At 39.8% G+C, this 19266-nt stretch overlaps 1 protein-coding gene across 3 annotated transcripts; it reads right to left on the reverse strand.

Annotated features, from left to right (window-relative positions):
- Positions 1 to 1951: 1951 nt before the first annotated feature.
- Positions 1952 to 10209, reverse strand: LOC127446397 (protein DDI1 homolog 2-like). Of its 3 annotated transcripts, XM_051707307.1 has the most exons (10): positions 9863 to 10209; positions 9184 to 9310; positions 8824 to 9096; positions 8603 to 8729; positions 8365 to 8492; positions 7948 to 8076; positions 7723 to 7826; positions 5815 to 6007; positions 5034 to 5085; positions 4649 to 4745 (listed from the first exon to the last, which is right to left on the reverse strand). In XM_051707307.1, the coding sequence occupies exons 1-9, from the start codon at positions 9998 to 10000 to the stop codon at positions 5075 to 5077; spliced, it is 1230 nt and encodes a 409-aa protein (XP_051563267.1). In that variant the 5' UTR covers positions 10001 to 10209; the 3' UTR covers positions 4649 to 4745; positions 5034 to 5074. The 3 variants fall into 3 exon arrangements, with proteins under 3 accessions (XP_051563265.1, XP_051563264.1, XP_051563267.1); XM_051707305.1 differs by lacking the exons at positions 7948 to 8076; positions 8365 to 8492; positions 8603 to 8729; ... (1 more) ...; positions 9184 to 9310; positions 9863 to 10209 and having other exon boundaries at positions 1952 to 4745; XM_051707304.1 differs by lacking the exons at positions 5815 to 6007; positions 7723 to 7826; positions 7948 to 8076; ... (3 more) ...; positions 9184 to 9310; positions 9863 to 10209 and having other exon boundaries at positions 1952 to 4745; positions 5034 to 5808.
- Positions 10210 to 19266: the final 9057 nt, after the last annotated feature.

Genomic DNA, 19266 nt, shown 5'->3' on the forward strand with positions numbered 1-19266 from the left:
ATTACTCAGGATAAGGTGTCGGAGTGATGGCTGCTGGAAATGGGGCCTGTCTAGATTTGATCAAAAATTATTTTTTCAAATAGTTATGGTGCTGTTTTTTTACATCAGTTATGTCCTGACTATACTTTGTGATCAGTTGAATGCTACTTTGGTGAATTAAAGTAGCACTTTCCTTCCGAAACAGCAAAACCTGTACATTATTCCAAACTTTTGGCCACCAGTGTATATAAACACTCAGCAAAAAAAAAAAAAAAAAAAAAAACACCCCACATGTCCTCCCACTTTCAACTTTTATTTTCAGCAAACTTAACAGGTTTGAATATTTGTATGAACAAAGAGTCAACAATTAAGACATAAACTTAACAAGTTTCACAGACATGTGACTAACAGAAATGGAATAATGTGTCCCTGAACAAATGGGGGGGGGGGGTCAAAATCAACAGTCTGTATCTGGTGTGGGCACAAGCTGCATTAAGTACTGCAGTGCATCTCCTCATGGACTGCACCAGATTTTCCAGTTCTTGCCGTGAGATGTTACTACACCCCTCCACCAAGGCACTTGCAAGACATTTCTGGGGGGAATGGCCCTAGCCCTTACCCTCCGATCCAACAGGTCCCAGACGTGCTCAATGGGATTGACATCTGGGCTCTTCGCTGGCCACGGCAGATCACTGACATTACTGTCTTGCAGAAAATCATGCACAGAACGAGCAGTATGGCTGGTGGCATTGTCATGCTGGAGGGTCATGTCAGGGTGAGCCATCAGGAAGGGTACCACATGAGGGAGGATGTCTTCCCTGTAACGCACAGCATTGAGATTGCCTGCTATGACAACAAGCTCAGTCCGATGATGCTGTGACACACCGCCCCAGACCATGACAGACCATTCACCTCCAAATCGATCCCACTCCAGAGAATAGGCTTCGGTGTAACACTCATTCCTTCGAAGATAAACGCGAGTTCGACCATCACCCCTGGTGAGACAAAACCACTCAGTGAAGAGCACTTTTTGCCAGTCCTGTCTGGTTCAGCGAAGGTGAGTTTGTGCCCATAGACGACATTGTTGCCGGTGATGTCTGGTAAGGACCTGCCTTACAACAGGCCTACAAGCCCTCAGTCCAGCCTCTCTCAGCCTATTGCAGACAGTGTGAGCACTGATAGAGGGATTGTGCGTTCCTGGTGTAACTCGGGCAGTTGTTGTTGTTGCCATCCTGTACCTGTCACGCAGGTGTAATATTCGGATGTGCAGGTGTTGTTACACGTGGTCTGCCACTGCAAGGATGATCAGCTGTCCTTCCTGTCTCCCTGTAGCGCTGTCTTAGGCGTCTCACAGTACGAACGTTGCAATTTATTGGCCTGGCCACATCTGCAGTCCTCATGCCTCCATGCAGCACGCCTAAGGCATGTTCACGCAGATGAGCAGGGTCCCTGGGCATCTTTCTTTTGGTGTTTTGCAGAGTCAGTAGAAAGGACTCTTTAGTGTCCAAAGTTTGTATAACTGTGACCTTAATTGCCTACCGTCTGTAAGACCGTTCCACAGGTGCATGTTCATTAATTGTTTATGGTTCATTGAACAAGCATGGAAAACATTGTTTAAACCCTTTACAATAAAGATCTCTAAAGTTATTTGGATTTTTACAAAACGATCTTTAAAATACAGTGTCCTGAAAAAGGGACATTTCTTTTTCTGAGTTTACATATATATACACGGCAAAAATAATATATTTGGATGTCAAAGTAGGCCTATATTTACATTGTTTATACAACAGTTTGTTGTACAGAATTTATTTAAATGTCCAGACTGGATAATTTTAATTACTGCATTTTAGTAACAAGAATAAGAATTTAGGTGATGTGATTAATTTTCTAGTATAAATATACAAATACATTTAAACACTTATAATGCAAAAAAAAAAAAAAAAAAAAAAAAAAAACACTTGCACATGAAATATAAAGAATCACTTTTTCATTTTATTTGGTTTTTAAACTGTATACAAGATGAAACTGAGTATTTCAAATAGTTTGAACACTTTTGATATATGACCCAAAGATGACAATTAAAAAATGACAAGAGGGTAGGCATCACAACAGATCACAGACAGCTGGGAAGGGCATGTCAGGACTTTACACCGAAATCAAAAGTATTTAGACAATGGACAAAAAATAAGAGAATTAAAATAGACAGCTCAACAAAATGTAGTGGTAGCTGCTCGGAGGGCAGATGGGCAAAAAAAAAAATCTCTTTCTGTCAGTTTTATTTCACTCAAAAACACAATTTAAAATACCACCACAAAATCCTGATTCCAATAAAAAGGCTGATGACCAAACTGTTTGGTAATGCATCAGACCTTCCCTTTCATATTTGTTCATACATCCTTCACAAATCACTGACCACTATTGTTGAATGATGGACTATGAACACATATAAAGATCATGGTATTTAAAAGTCTACTCTTTAATAATTTCCAAAGGCAACCTAGTATTAAAAACATGTCAAGTTATACAGGATTGGCAACTATCAAATAAAACAACTAAAGTGAAAATGGCCTCAGAGATGTTTAGACATTGCCAATTCAATTGGGAAGTGGAGTCTGCAATGTGTGCTCTACCGGTTTACTCTCTTGATCATACTGGTACTAAATAAACTAACTTAAATGCTTCAGAAGTTTCTATTGAGGGCAAGTAAACATCAGGCACAAAATCACTTTTGAGATTTAAAACCATGCAGTAGTTGGATGAATGGAAACAGGTCTATTTCTGACAAGGCAGAAGATCATGTTCACTACAACCCAACAATTTATTACTGAACTATTTATGTAAAATGTCTGTCAATTTATCATACGCATTTAACCAAAACCAATAAAACCAGCAATCCATTAAGAAACTTTTGAGGCAACATGCAAAACTTTTTAAAAAGACTGCATAGCCATCATTGTTTTGTTGAAAGGGAGATATGACCAGCTTCTTAGAATTTTTTTTTTTTTACATTTTGTATGTTGGCAAAGTACAGAGCTAGAATAAGACCATAAAGTACAAAACAATGAGGACTGCTAAAGGAAAATCATGTGATGATAAAAGGGATCAAATGTTAACTGATGCCACCACAGCAGGTTGATTTGGGGTCTAGGTGGGCACAGTGATCGTTCTTGCTAGCAACACCAGTAAGGCAAGCTCCACAATGCCTTGAGCCTGTTCCAGTGCTTCAGCAGCCTCACGGGCTGAGAAACCTGATGCTTGGATCCTCTGAATGTGCTCTAGTGGAAATTGTCCCATTGAGGGCTGTGTTGAAGGCTGGATGGAGTCTCCAAGGAAAAGAGTATCCATCTCAGGGGCTTGCTTTTGAGGATCAGGTGACGCAACAGGCCCAAGGCTGGAATCAGTTGATGAGCCAGCTGCTACAGAAAGGGGGCACTGCTGAGATGGGTTGGCTGAGTTGGAGATGTCAATGCCTGAAGTGTTTCCGTCTGCAATGTCCAGCCCTTTCTGAACCTCAGGGGTTTCTCTAAACTCAAGATCTTCCTGGAAAGACAATATCTCTGATAACGCTGACCCATTACCTCCCTCATCACCAACTCCCTGAGCCTGGTTTCCCTCAGGGGTATAAGAACACTGAATCCCTTGTTTCTTTCCAGGATCTACCAGACTAGTAGTTTGGTTCTCTGGATGTCTTGAATTGCTTGATGTTGGCAAGTCTGAAGTATCCCACACTAATTGAGAAGTCAAGTCAGCTTTGGCAACACTGTCCTCCATGTCATTTGCTGTGGCAGTAGAGGATGAGTCAACAGTTGGGTTCAGAGTGTTATGGTTTCTTGAAGTAGGATCCTGTTCCACCTCATCAGTATCCTGGCTGGGTGTTGGAGCATTGGCGTCAGACAGAGGGCTCCTTTCACATACTGGAGGACAGCTGTTAGACATCAGAAGTTTATGTAGCTCTTTAAGAGCCTGAGCCAGGGATGGGGCATTATCTGCTTCCAGTTGGTCTCTCTCAGAGGGCATTACACGGTCCATACTCATTTCAGAGTCTGAATGGGCAGGAGAGCACCCGGAAGAAGTGGCTGGCTTTGCATGACAGGGTTGAAGTTTCAAGTCTGGAACAGGCATGAATTGTGGTTGAGCCCCTGAAACATCTTCCATCACACTGCTGTGCTCTCTCTGAAACTGTTCCGGAAAGTCATTGCCAACTTCTTGTTTTGCATTAGAAGAAACATCCATGTCCACTTCCTGATCGAATGCTTGAATCTGAGTGGTTGGGTTAAAGAGAGTAAAGGGGGATTCTGCTGCTACAGTCCCAGAGGACATGATATTGTTCCTCATAACTGTGTCTATCTGACTGTCAGAATCTCCTGTAATGATGCCACCTGTCACTTCATTGTTCTCAGACACAGTACTACAGAATGGTTCCTGAGAGGGAAGAGTGCTTGTGTTGGGAGCATCTGTTGTCTTTACGCAAGAGGAGTTGGAATCAGCCAATACTTGGGACTGAGGGCTGAAGGTGCCATCGGGGGGATCTGGAAAGGGTTCTCCCACTTTCAGGGGTGGAAGTGGTGAGGATTCAGTTGACTCCTGTGTGGAATATGGGTGGCATATATCTGGTTGGGGAATTTCAACTGGAGATGCTCCCTGGTTTATAGAAGCTGGGGCAGACTTGGAACGATCCAGGGTGAGACTATGTGGATAACTTGAGGTGGAAGATGGTGATGTGAATGGCAGGGATTGTGGTGAGGTAGTTGTTCCATCTTCAATATCTATAAGAGATTTAGTATTGGTTGATTACTTTTACACTCTACAGCAAATACTCATGTCCTTAGACATGTTATATAAAACCATGCAAATTCAACAAATATTGAAAACCATGCAAAATAGTTGGCAAGAAAAATCTAATTTATTAGAAGATATAGGGGGGTCTTACTCACAAAATGAATGCTCTTCCTGTGCGTACCAATGTATATCATACATTTGCTTTTTACAGTGCTGAGTGAAATATTGTTTTGAGTTAACTCTACATATCCATTGTGCCCATGTGATTGCAGTACCTGGTATGAAAAGCCCTCTCCAGCTGTCTGTCCGTATGACATCAGTTCTGTCCTGCTCATAGTTAGGGCACACACCACACATTTCATGCAATAAGAGGTAGAAAATGAGTAAAAATGCATTCAGAGAAAGTGAGAGAGACAGGAAGCATGCACCCATTAATCACATAAGTTACACAAGGTGGTATTCAGCACACATAACTCCAACCTACCACCATTTAAAGGTATTCTGGTTCTGTCTTCTAAGAGTCTCCTACTCTTCCAGATATTAACAAACACACTACTCTAAAGCATGCAAATTGAGGTATAAAAGGTATAAAGGCTTTAATTTCTAGATAAAGTCGATAGTGGAAATGCCATTTTTTCACCATGTCTAAACGGTTTAATCTTCAATATGATTAATATGTTCTGGACCATTGTTTTGGAAATTCCAACGTTTTAACTCATGGTTTATTTTCTCATTGATAGTGCTATCAGTGTTACTTTTGACTGGCACACATTGTACACCACCTTGTGAACTGGGTGAGTAACTGGTTATACACAGCAACCAGGACAAACAAACTATACAAATGCAAGGATCTTTTCTTTATAAATTATTTCCTCAGGTTTTTGAATACTATCAGTATTCTTTATGAATTGTTATAGTCTGCTCAATCCCAAACAAGGAAATGATCATAGTTCTACAATAAACCACCAATGAGGATTAATGCCTTGCATCAACATTCCAAATTCCTAGATCTGATAACAACCAATTAGCCAGGCCATTTCATATCATGCATCTCACCGCTGTCCTGCACAGATCTTTGTATTGCCTCTGCCAGCTCTCGGTCTGCAATCTCCTCAGGTTGGGTTTCCTCTCGTCCCTCTGCCCCATATGCCAGCCGGGCACACTCGGGCAGCTCTGACTCAGACAGAAAACGTGTCTCTGTACCAGTCGTCCCAATTAGGAGGACATTTTTCTTAAGATCTATGGAGCACTGAATAAGAACAAATCAAGCTATAAGATGAGAATGAAAGCCAGTAGCAAGAAGCAGATATTAAGAGCTCAAGAGCTGAAGCATTCAACTTAAACTGAACTACAAAATTTCTAAAACTAAGGTAACAAGCTATTTAGGCCACATTTATAAGATTTGTGGAGATCTAGTATATGTGTGTGTGTGTGTGTGTGTGTGTGTGTGTATATATATATATATATATATATATATATATATATATATATACACATACACACACACACACACGGCCAAAAGTCTGGAATAATGTACAGATTTTGCTCTTATGGAAAAAAATTGGTACTTTTATTCACCAAAGTGGCATTCAACTGATCACAATGTATAGTCAGGACATTAATAACGTGAAAATTGACTTTTACAATTTTAAAAAATGTTCAGAACTTCTCATCAAAAAATCCTCCACGTGCAGCAATGACAGCTTTGCAGATCCTTGGCATTCTAGCTGTCAGTTTTTCCAGATCCTCAGGTGACATTTCACCCCACACTTCCTGTAGCACTTACCATAGATGTGGAGGTCTTGTCGGGCACTTCTCATGCACCTTACAGTCTAGCTGATCCCACAAAAGCTCAATGGGTTTAAGATCCATAACACTCTTTTCCAATTATCTGTTGTCCAATGTCTGTGTTTCTTTGCCCACTCTAACCTTTTCTTTTTGTTTTTCTGTTTCAAAAGTGGCATTTTCTTCGCAATTCTTCCCATAAGGCTTGCACCCCTGAGTCTTCTCTTTACTGTTGTACATGAAACTGGTGTTGAGTGGGTAGAATTCAATGAAGCTATCAGCTGAGGATATGTGAGGCATCTATTTCTCAAACTAGAGACTCTGATGTACTTATCCTCTTGTTTAGTTGTACATCTGGCCTTCCACATCTCTTTCTGTCCTTGTTAGAGCCAGCTGTCCTTTGTCTTTGAAGACTATGTACACCTTTGTATGAAATCTACAGTTTTTGGCATTTTCAAACATTGTATAGCCTTCATTCCTCAAAACAATGATTAACTGATGAGTTTTTAGAGAAAGCTGTTTCTTTTTTTGCCATTTTTGACCTAATATTGACCTTAAGACATGCCAGTATATTTATACTGTGGCAAATCAAAAACAAACAAAAAGACAATGTTAAGTTTAATTTAATGAACCAAATAGCTTTCAGCAGTGTTTGATATAATGGCAAGTGATTTTCTAGTACCAAATTAGCAATTTAGCATGATTACTCAAGGATATGGTGTTGGAGTGATGGCTGCTGGAAATGGGGCCTGCCTAGATTTGATCAAAAATGACTTTTTTCAAATAGTGATGGTGCTGTTTTTTACATCAGTAATGTCCTGACTATACACTTTGTGATCAGTTGAATGCCACTTTGGTGAATTAAAGTACTAATTTTGTTCTGAAACAGCAAAATCTGTACATTATTCCAAACTTTTGGCCGCCATATATATATATATATATATATATATATATATATATATATATATATATATATATATATTTTATGCATATATTTATTTTGTGGATATGGACTGAAAATTTTACTTTACAAGCTAAATGGTAAAGAGGCTTGTGAAATTGGAAAAGCCTGCATCAAATGACAATTTTCAGTCCATTACAGAAACAGTAATGGCAAGTTACTCAGATTCCAATAGGTAAAATAGAAAATTTGCTGTAAACCACAGTTTCTGAGCAGACCTGGTGTCTTTTCAGCATGTCAAGGCCCAGCAGCATGTCCATGGGTTGATCCTCCAAAATGGAGAAAGAACAGGGCAGAAAATCTCCTTCAATCTGTACCTGGGCTGGAAAGTGCAAAGAAAAAAACAGAAAACAATGTTAATACACACTTTTTTTTCCATCCAAGCTTTATCATCAAGGTGAACGTTAGTGGAATTCAGTATAAAATACAAATAAATGCCTTACCCAGATGGACTCTGCCAATAATTTTCTGTGTGCCGACACCTTTGGCAATGCCTGCCCAGCGTCTGTCAACCAGACGCATGATATTGCACCGCTCTGCACATGCTTGACTCATAATGGTCATCTGAGCTCCTAAAAATAATACAAAATACTACTAGATAATATTTTAAAGTATTGAAGCATCACAAATGAAATCAAATGTAAAGCCGAATAGTTAAGAATTTATATGCAAGTAGCTGCATGTGTGGTAAAATATTTTTGAATGACTTAAGCCAGTTTTATAATATTGTATAACAATCATGATGATTAAGGCGTGACATTTAACATATAATTTATTTGTTTAATACACATCTACATAATATTGAGAAGTGGAGTAAAAGCTGAATGCATGTGCAAGTCGGACAAAATATAATGAAATACCTGAGTCAACAAAGGCTTTTACAGGGTGTCCATTGACTATGCAGTTAATGTAGAGCATGACCACCTGGCCAAAACTCTCAGGTGCTTCTTCCATAGCAATGGTCATATTCTCCTCAATGTTGTGCTGTCTGGAAATTAAAATAAAAGAGTAATGCATTCTACACTTGCCAAAAATGTTATGTGCATGACCTGTGTACCATAGACAAAGTTTTTGCAAACAATTTCACCCCTTTGATACCTGATTTCCTCCTCAATCTTGGCCTGGGCCTCAAGGTCAAAGGGATCTGCGGTCAGCAGTCTGATTCTCTCCCTCTCTCTCTTGGCTCGGTCCTGCTGCTGCTCCAATAGCACCTTGGTGAAACGCTCTGAGAAAGGGAATCAAAATTATTCTCCATCAAAGGAGACAATGTTCAATCATTCATACATACAGATACATTCAGACTTGTCTTCTACATTTACCAAGGTCACCACTCAGTAGAGCCTCAGCAAGGGGAGGGTTTCGCTCCTTCAGCAATGACAACTCATGTGGGTTTGCCAGCAACATGTCACGTAGCAAGGCTGGGTTGTCCAGTCCCTGAGAAAGGGCTGAGCCTGAGCTTGACCCTGAGCCTGGGGTGGTGGCTTGGGGCAGCACTGACGAGGTGGCACTGGGACGTTGGTTTTGTTGCGGTCTGTTTTGGCCTGAGGAGGTCCCGGGCACAGCAATAGAACTGAAATCGATGCGAGGCAGCCCTAAGAGATTAGGAGTTATTGTTATTAATTCCAACATAAGCCTCATGATTAATTAACCCATTTTAAGATCTTGACATGCTGGTTTACCTGGAATTGTGGGTTGTGATGGAATTATCCTCTCTGCCTGTCTTAACACCACCACGTCTCCATCCTTCAGGCCGTAGTTCCCCAGGGCACGGGTGGGATCATGTAAAGGCTGCTCTGCATATGAAATCTAAACCAAAAGTTACAGAAATGGTTAAATAACATTTGCTCAATATTTGATCAAACAGTAGGTCACTTTCCTAAATAAAAATACTTATTAGAAAAATAGCATTGTTAACAGGTTTAAGCTTGCTGTTTCAGTTAAACTAAAACTGTAAATGGACCATGCACACATTAAGATTTTCTTTCGATTTGATTCCACAACCTTTAGTTTCTCAGTAGGTAATTCCACACACACACACGCACACACACACTTTAGAGAAATAAACGTATGTGTTATGTTTTTACAACCTTATTATTCCGTATAAGGTGCCAGTGTTACAGTTTGGAGTCAGAATTTGGGTTTAGCACAAACATTCCATTGGAATTGTTTAGCAAGGCAAATACTCGTCATCGGACCTTATAATCTTTCTAGATTTGGGGGTTTTCTAGACGGGTAGACACGGGGTCCGGAGGCTATTAATAGCATGGACCTGCCTTGTTGTTTGGAACTAATGTGTTTAGTCAGGTCGCTTAGCATATTGGCTAACTAACTGTTGCAACACTTCTGGAAGATGTTTACCTGAATTTCCCCGGCCGGTATTCCTGATTCTAGTTCGCAAAGAGCCAAAAAATCCCTGAGTTCAAGCTCCGGGGACACCTCCAGGGCAAAAGTGGTTTCCGAGCGGTCTCTCGGTGCACAAAACACGGTGAGCAGCATTGCGCTCGGGGTCACTGGAACCCGTATACTGCTTCTTTTGCTGCTAGAAACCGCCTTTACTGCAAAGTCTTCTTTTATAACAAATGTGCTCAAGTGTATCCTGTTAAAATTCTGTGTGAAACTTGATTACGAAAAAGTAAAACGCATGAAGGCAACTGTATAAGCAACTACAATTCACTGATTCACTTCCAGCTCTCCTGCCACTGCCGTAAACAGATTGCATGTGTCGTAACTATTCTTCTTCTTCTTGTTGTTGTTTAATGGCGATCAACTCTTTAGGAGCATTATCGCCACCTACTGTACTGGATGGCAAATTAAACTTGCATGGGTGATGAGTCTGAAGTTTAAAATCTGTATGGATGTTTCATACTCCTTCCCAATCCATGGACCAATCAGAGCGCATGCTCATGCTAGCGCTGCCTGTTCAGCTCCTAACATTCACAATTAGCTCTTCATGCTCCAGATTAGGTAGAGTATTTCCATCCACACATATTATATTCTAGACCCTAGACCTGAGTCATATATAAATTTAATTAGTGCTCTGTATACCTGTCTGTCCATTAAACCTTTTCCTAAAATATCCTCATACTTCATTCTGTCCTCCCCATTCACGATATATATTATATTTACTACACATAAAAAGCACATGACATACATTTTCAGATACACCACACACATCGCATAATCCATTTTCATGCAAACCCATAAGTGCCAGTGTTGATTTCAACCCTGTGTGTCCCAGTCTTAATCTAGACAGCAATACTTCTTTTCTATTTCCTCCCTGGCAATTTATCCTCCCTACTGTCTGTGTAATACTATAACACCATCTCCCTGTGTTACTACTGTCCCATCTAAATTGCCATTTATTCATTCACTTTTTCTTTAGAATTGATTTTGATTCCTTTTTCCCCATAGGTACTTTAACATCCACCTCCCTCTTGTATTTTAAATTTCGGAATATATAAACCTATTCCAACCTTTTGACTGACAGGTTCCTTAGAACCATCTGCAAATATTTGTAAAATGGAATAAAATTTGTTATTTAAAATAGCATTAACCTCGTTTCCAATGTATTCTTCTTTGGACTTGTCTAGTAAGCTCAAATCTACAAGCGGTTCAGGGACTCTCCATGGTGGAGCATCAGTAAGCGGCAAATTAGGACAGAAGATCTTATTGTCCATGCCACATTCCTTAGCCCACATTCTACTCTTCCAACCAAAACTATGTCCTCCATCATATGAATATTCCCAGCACTCCTCCAATACTTTGCGAGTAAGATGATTATTCGTTGGTTGTTGAAGATTCACCCAGTATTTCACTGCCAGTTTTTCCCTTCTAAGATGCAGAGGCATCTCTCCCATTTCTACCCCAATTGCATCTACAGGGGATGTTTTAACTGCTCCACAACATATTCTTAATGCTCTGGATTGAATAACATCTAGTTTTTTCAGTAAAGACTTACTTTTAATTTTAAGTCGCACAGCAAGGAGAAGCGCACGTAAGATATTATTTTAAATGATCTGTTTTGATGAACAGTCAGTTTCGATGATCAATTCATGCTCTAATTAAAATAATTTTTTCACATACTAAATTTGATAGCTTTAGCTCTACGTCTGCTACTTTCGGTCATGAGATATTGTTGGTCACTGGAGAAGAGTACATCTGTCAGGACTAGGTTTCCAAAAAGCATCGCAAGCTTAAGTTGATCGTAGAGACCATTGGCGCCAATGGTTTCTACGATCTACTTAGGCTTATGATGCTTTTGGGAAATGCAGCCCAGCTCAGTCTGACTGGGTGGTCAAGTGGTAACATAGTCGCCCCTTGTATAATGCTATGTTCCATTCAAATCAGATGTGGGATATACCTACTTGATATCTCCGATCTCCAACCATAAATGCATTCCACTGCCAGATTCTCGGAAGATGACGTTTAAGGAAACAAAACTGCAACGCTCCCGTTAGCTTAGCAGGTGTTTGACTGTCACTAGAGTTGTCTTCTAGCAACCCAATTCATAAACAATCTGCAACACTTGCATTTGTGCTACAGGTGTACGATTATCAAAAGAGAGTATAATTTACCATGTTTCGAACACCTCCTACTCTGCTAACGTTTGTTAAACACGCTTTAATATTATGTAATGTAGGGGGCCTGGATAGCTTAGCAAGTAAAGACGCTGACTACCACACCTGAAGTCGCAAGTTCAAATCCAGGGCATGCTGAGTGACTCCAGTCAGGCTTCCTAAGCAACCAATTGGCCCGGTTGCTGGGGTGGGTAAAGTCACATTGGGTTAACCTTCTCATGGTCACTATAATGTGGTTCTCGCTCTCAGTGGGGCATGTGGTGAGTTGTGCATGTATGCTGCGGAGAATAGTGTGGGCCTCCACAGGCACTAGGTCTCTGCAGTAATGTGCTCAACAAGCCATGTGATAAGATGCACAGATTGACAGTCTCAGACACAGAGGCAACTGAGATTTGTCCTCCACCACCTGGATTGAGGCGAGTCACCACAATGACCTAGAGTGCATTGGGAATTGGGCATACCATATTGGGGAGAAAAAAAAAATAAAAAAAGCATGTAATGTAGGATTTCTTGGCGCATCAGAGTTTAAAAATTCCACACAACTTGGAATTATGACTTCAAGTGGCATTCAGTTGCACATTTCCCAGTAGGAAGTTGGAAAATCCAACTTTCCAAGTTGAATGGGACACAGCATTAGAGGTCTCAGGTTCTGATCCACTCAGATGCAACTTTATCTTTTAATAAACAAATTTTGCATCCACACTTCAGTGGACATATATCTTGAGTGGGGACACATTTGTTTGCATTTTTCTTTGTGATTTGACTGAAAGGAACACGAGCTGTGGAACACAAACAAAATCTCCAAATCAAACACTTTTTAATTCATGAATTACCATTTCATTCAATTAAGTCACAATAACAAAATCTAAGATTTAAAGTAATATGTGCCGTAACATGAACTTATGTCAAAAATTTACTGTATCCAAGAAGTATGGGATGCAATAGGCTATGAGATTTCAAAAAGACAACATCATTTCTTAATAATAATAAAAAGACAGAGGCTATTTGCACTAAGTGCAAATAGTGTTAGAGAGAAACTATCTGCACCCCTAATTAAATACTAACAGGGCATCACTGCAGTGTGTTTATTTAGAGTCCCACAGAAAACCTACACTAACCCATCACTGTGAGGAAATCAACCATTATATTCATTGTATTTGTTATTATAAGTAGTATTAAAGAAAAATATTAAGAGTGGAGACAGGAAACAGGATGGGTAAAACTGGGTCAAAAGGAGGATTAGAACCCAGGTCATCTGCATAGAAAAAGCACATTGACACACTAGTGACAAAGCCATTGCAAAGACACTCAAGGAGCAGTTTGTCTTTAATTTCTTTGTTTCTTTTAGACTATTTCAGTTCAAATAGCCACACTGTGTGGCAGGTATTTACACCTTGTGCAAATAGTCACTACATGATAATGATAATAATAATATTACATTAATGATATTATTGAAGTTTCTAATGCTTTCCATCATTAATACACTGAGATGCGAGCAAAAAAAGCACAGACGAGTGCATCTTAACAGAATGCGCATGCACGAGAAGTTGATAAGAGAGGGATCCCTTCTAGACACGACCCTGAAATAGGAAGCCAATGGCAAGCACGTTATTCCTTAAAAGGAATGTTCCAGGTTCAATGCAAGTCAAGCTAAATCGACAGCATTTGTTGCATAATGTTGATTACCACAAAAAAAAAAAAATTTCAACTTGTTCCTCCTTTTCTTTAAAAAAAAAAAAAAGAAGCAAAAATTAAGGTCACAGTAAGGCCCTTACAATGGAAGTGAATGGGGACAATAAAAGTGAACATGGCCAATTTTTGGAGGGTTTAAACACAGAAATGTGAAGCTTATAATTTTATAAAAGCACTTGCATTAATTCTTCTGTTAAAACTTGTGTATTATTTGAGATGTAAACTTGTTTAACTTGTCATTTTTATAGTCGTTTTAGGGTTTGTTGACTACATCCTCATGGTAATAAAGTTGTAAAATTGGCTATAACTTTACACAGAAAAGGTTTGTAAGTGATTTTATCACACTAAAATCATGTTTACACACATATACTTTGTATATTTTGGTTATACTTTTGAAAAAATGAGTATTTTAAATGAGTAAAAATTGGCCCCCATTCACTTCCATTGTAAGTGCCTCACTGTAACCTCGATTTGTGCTTTTTTTAAAGAAAAGGAGGAACGAATCGAATTAAATTTTTGTGGTAATCAACATTATGCCACAAATGCTTTAGATTGAGCTTAATTTGTATTGAACCCGGAACATTTCTTTAAAACGTACTTATGTCTATTTTTATGTTACTTGTACACATTTATGTTACTAGTACGCATTTTTAGTTACTAGTGATTGTTCCGTTGGTGACTAGTATCTTTTTCAATTTTACTAGTATTTATTCATTAAATACTAGTAGGCCTATTAACAATTGGAATAGACACTATAATGTTTAATAAATAAGTACTAGTAGCCTATAATAAATAAGTACTAGTAAACTGGAATACATTTACATTTACATTTATTCATTTGGCAGACGCTTTTATCCAAAGCGACTTACAAAAGAGGAAAACATAAGCGAATCATCTTAAGGAGACAGTGGTATGAAAAGTGCCGTATTACAAAGTTTCACTAGCATCAGAATAGTATTCAAAACAGAATAAAGTACAACAGAAATGTATTTATTTATTTATTTTTTATTTATTTATTTATTTTTTTTAATGACTGGTTAAGTGCTTATGGAAAAGATGTGTTTTTAGTCGTTTTTTGAAGACAGAGAGTGAGTCAGCTTCACGGATGGAGTTGGGAAGGTCGTTCCACCAACATGGTATGATGAAGCTGAAAGTCTGGGAAAGTGTTTTGGTGCCTCTTTGTGTTGGTACAACAAGGCGACGTTCCTTAGCCGACTGCAGGCTTCTAGTGGGCATGTAGCTTTGCATAATTGATTTTAGGTATGCTGGAGCAGACCCAGTGACTGTTCTGTATGCCAGCATCAGAGCCTTGAATTTGATATGTGCATCAGCTGGCAGCCAGTGGAGAGAGACAAGGAGTGGTGTAACATGTGCTCTCTTTGGTTCATTAAAGACCAGACGTGCTGCTGCATTCTGGATCATTTGCAGGGGTCTAATTGTACATGCAGGGAGGCCTGCAATGAGAGCATTACAGTAGTCCAGTCTGGTTATGACAAGTGACTAGACAAGCAGTTGTGTGGCATGTTCAGAGAGGAAGGGTCTTATCTTCCTGATAGTGTAGAGTGTAAATCTACATGATCTTGTGGTCTTTGAGATGTGGTCTGTGAAATTTAGTCTGTTGTCGATGATTACCCCTAGATTTCTGACCGATTTGGAAGGTGTTACTGTAGTTCCACCCAGCTGCACGGTGATGTTGTGTTCAACAGCAGGGTTGGCTGGAAAGACAAGGAGTTCAGTCTTGGCTGGGTTGAGTTGCAGATGGTGCTCCTTCATCCAGGCCAAGATGTCCGCCAGGCAGGCAGAAATTCGAGCAGTCACTGTGGTGTCGTTGGGCTGGAAAGACAAGTAGAGTTGCGTGTCATCAGCATAGCAGTGGTAAGAGAAACCATGTGCCTGAATGATGGTTCCCAGTGATATTGTGTATATAGAGAAGAGAAGTGGCCCAAGCACTGATCCCTGAGGTACCCCAGTAAGTAGCTGATGTGGCTTGGATACCTCACCTCTCCAGGCTACCTTGAAGCACCTACCTGAGAGATAGGAGTTAAACCAGTCAAGAACAGTTCCTGTAATGCCCAGTGAGGAGAGGGTAGAGAGTAAGATCTGATGGTTGACTGTGTCAAAGGCTGCAGAAAGGTCCAGCAGAATCAGGACGGATGATCTGGATTCAGCTTTCACCTGTCTCAGCGACTCAGTGACAGACAGCAGGGCAGTCTCGGTGGAGTGTCCACTTTTGAAGCCTGACTGATTATCATCCAGCAGCTTGTTCTGTGAGAGATAGGCAGAGATTTGACTGAAAACTGCCCTTTCAAGTGTTTTTGCCATGAATGGGATGAGAGAGACTGGTCTGTAGTGTTCTATTTGTGTGGGGTTAAGTGCGGGTTTCTTCAGCAGCGGGGTTACTCGAGCCTGCTTAAATGTAGTGGGAAAAGTGCCTGTAAGTAGAGATGTGTTAATTATGTGTGTGAGTGCAGGTAGGATGGATGGAGAAATGGCCTGGAGAAGGTGAGAAGGAATGGGGTCAAGGGAACAGGTGGTGGGGTGGTTGGAGTGGAGGAGTTTAGAGACCTCAGTGTCAGTCAGAGGAGAGAATAGAGACAGAAGAGTTGCATACAGTAGACAGGTGTTTGACAGGGTGTGGTGCTGAGAATGTATTGCTGATGGTTGTAACCTTATTAGTAAAAAAAATATGGCGAAGACATCTGCTGTCAGTGATGTGTCAGGTGGTGGAGGGGGAGGGCAGAGAAGTGTGTTGAATGTTCTAAACAAGCTGCGAGTGTCTGTGGTGCTGTTGACCTTGTTCTGGTAATAGGAGGTTTTTGCAGATTTAACGTTATCTGAAAAAGTTGCAAGCAGAGACTGATATTTACCTAGATCTGCTGGAGGTCAGTCCGATGTTCACGAAGGATGTCAGACAGCCAAGGGCTGGGTGGTGTAGCACGTGCTGGCCTAGAGGAGATAGGACAGATGTTGTCTAGACAGGATGTTAAAGTAGAGCTTAGTGTGTCTGTGGCAGTGTTTACATCAAGCATGGTAAATACATTTAGTGTGGGAAGAGAGGTAGAGACAGCAGTGGAAAGGCATGAGGGTGAAAGAAAACAGGTTACGGTGAAAGGAAACTAAAGGTGGAGACTGTTTTAATGTAGATGGGAGGGTCATGTTGAATTGAACAAAGTAGTGATCAGAGACATGTAAAGGAGTAACAAGAATATTTGAGTTTGTACAGTCAATTCAATAGATACTAGTCACTATTAAAAAAGTAGTATCTAATGGACAATTTCCCTCTGGGGACAATAAAGTTTACTTTGAATTTTGACTTTGACTTTGAATCAGTAGGCTACTAGTATCTCATGAAATGTTAATAGTACACTTGAAAAAATAGGCTACTAGTCACTAAATAGGGTAATAGCACTTAGCTAGGCATTGCTAGCCTGTTTTAGCATGATGCTAGCATGTTTTAACACTTAGCTAGGTAATGCTAGCATGTTTAAACATGTTGTTAGCATGTTTTAGCAGTAAGCTAGGCATTGCTAGCATGTTGCTAACATGTTGCTAGGATGTTTTAGCACTTAGCTAGGCATTGTTTGCATGTTTTACCATGTTGTTAGATTCTTCTGAAAATCTTCATTTGTGTTCTGCAGAAGAAAGAAAGTCATGCACATCTGGATGGCATGAGGGTGAGTAAATGATGAGAGAAATTTCATTATTGGGTGAACTATCACTTTAATGCTGAGAAATTAATTGCATGTATATAACACTGATATCAAGAGGTGTACTAAATATACCAAATTCTACTAATATGATACTTTGTTTTTATTTTCCCAGACTCTTGCAGCACTTGAGTAAACAGTGTGGTAGGATGATGTTGTTTTTTAGACTTTTTTTAGAAGATCATGTAGCTGCAGTGAACGTCTCCTGTACTCCACAGCACTGTCTGCTGGTCCTGTGTTTATTCAGTGCACTGCACAGGGATTTAAACTGTACTGCACACTGAAATATTGTCTGAACTACATGAAGACCAGCTGGCACTTCAAGTGAGTCTTTCAACGATGACTACTAAGATATAAGTTAAGATGTTGTTAGCATGTTTTAGCACTTAGCTAGGCATTGCTAGCATGTTTTGGCATTTTGTTAGCATGTTTTAACACTTAGCTAGGCATTGCTAACAAGTTTTAGCATGCTGATAGCATGTTTTAGCAATTAGCCAGGCATTGCTAGCACATTTTAGCATGATGCTAACATGTATTAGCACTGAGCTAGGCATTGCTAACATATTTAACATGTTGCTAGCATGTTTTTTAGCATGTTTTAGCACTTAGCTAGGCATTGTTAACATGTTTTATCATTTAGCTAGGCATTGCTAGCATGTTTTAACATGTTGCTAACATGTATTAGCTTTTAGCTAGGAATTGCTAACATGTTTTAGCATGTTGCTAGCATGTTTTAGCACTAAGCCAGGCATTGCTAGCATGTTGCTAGCATGTTGCTAACATGTTGTAGCACTTAGCTAGGCATTGCTAGTATGAGTTAGCATGATGCTATCATGTTATTAGCATGTTTTAGCACTTAGCTAGGTGTTGCTAGCATGTTTTAGCACTTAGCTAGGCATTGCTAGCATGTTTTAGCACTTAGCTAGGTGTTGCTAGCATGTTATAGCACTAAGCTAGGCGCTCCTAGCATGTTTTAGCATGTGATATGCTTTGCTAACATATTTTGAACATGTTTTAGTGTTTTATTTAGCCTGAAGCTCTGTAGTGAGTTTGGTGGATGTAGCTTAAAAACTGTAGGAGTTACTCTTGATAATTTGGGTCTCAGAATAATAATAATAATAATAATAAAAAGGTTAAATAGTAGCTTTTTCAAGCCAACCTAACTAGATAGGTACATTTCCTTAAGAAAATGTGGGTGGTGCTTGCCGTGGCAAAATTCATTACCACAATGTCCCACCAACTGACCTAAGTTGAAAGAGGCCACCCCCATGACTGTAGGATATTCTGGTGCAGAGATATTGGTGCTGTTCCACAGTTGTTAGCGTGTCCCATCTGGTTGCTAGGCAGTTGCCAGGGTAATAATAAAAAGGCTGCTTTCTATCTTGAGTCAAATGAGCCAACCCGGAAGTCTCTACGATGTTCTGGTGCAGAGATATGTGTTTTGCTCCTCGGTTGCTAGTGTGACCCCATCTGGTTGCTAGGCAGATACCAGGGTGATACTCAAAAGGCTGCTTGCTAGCTTGAGTGAAATGAGCCAATCCGGAAGTCTCTACGATGTTCTGGTGCAGAGATCCGGAAAGTATTCACAGTGCTTCACTTTTTCCACATTTTGTTATGTTACAGCCTTATTCCAAAATTGATTAAATTCATTATTTTCCTCAATTCTACAAACAATACCCCATAATGACAATGTGAAAGAAGTTTGTTTGAAATCTTTGCAAATATATTAAAAATAAAAAACGGAAAAAAATCACATGTACATAAGTATTCACAGCCTTTGCTCAAT

Source organism: Myxocyprinus asiaticus, chromosome 9 (assembly GCF_019703515.2).
Source record: "Myxocyprinus asiaticus isolate MX2 ecotype Aquarium Trade chromosome 9, UBuf_Myxa_2, whole genome shotgun sequence".
In the NCBI taxonomy this organism is placed as follows: domain Eukaryota; kingdom Metazoa; phylum Chordata; class Actinopteri; order Cypriniformes; family Catostomidae; genus Myxocyprinus; species Myxocyprinus asiaticus.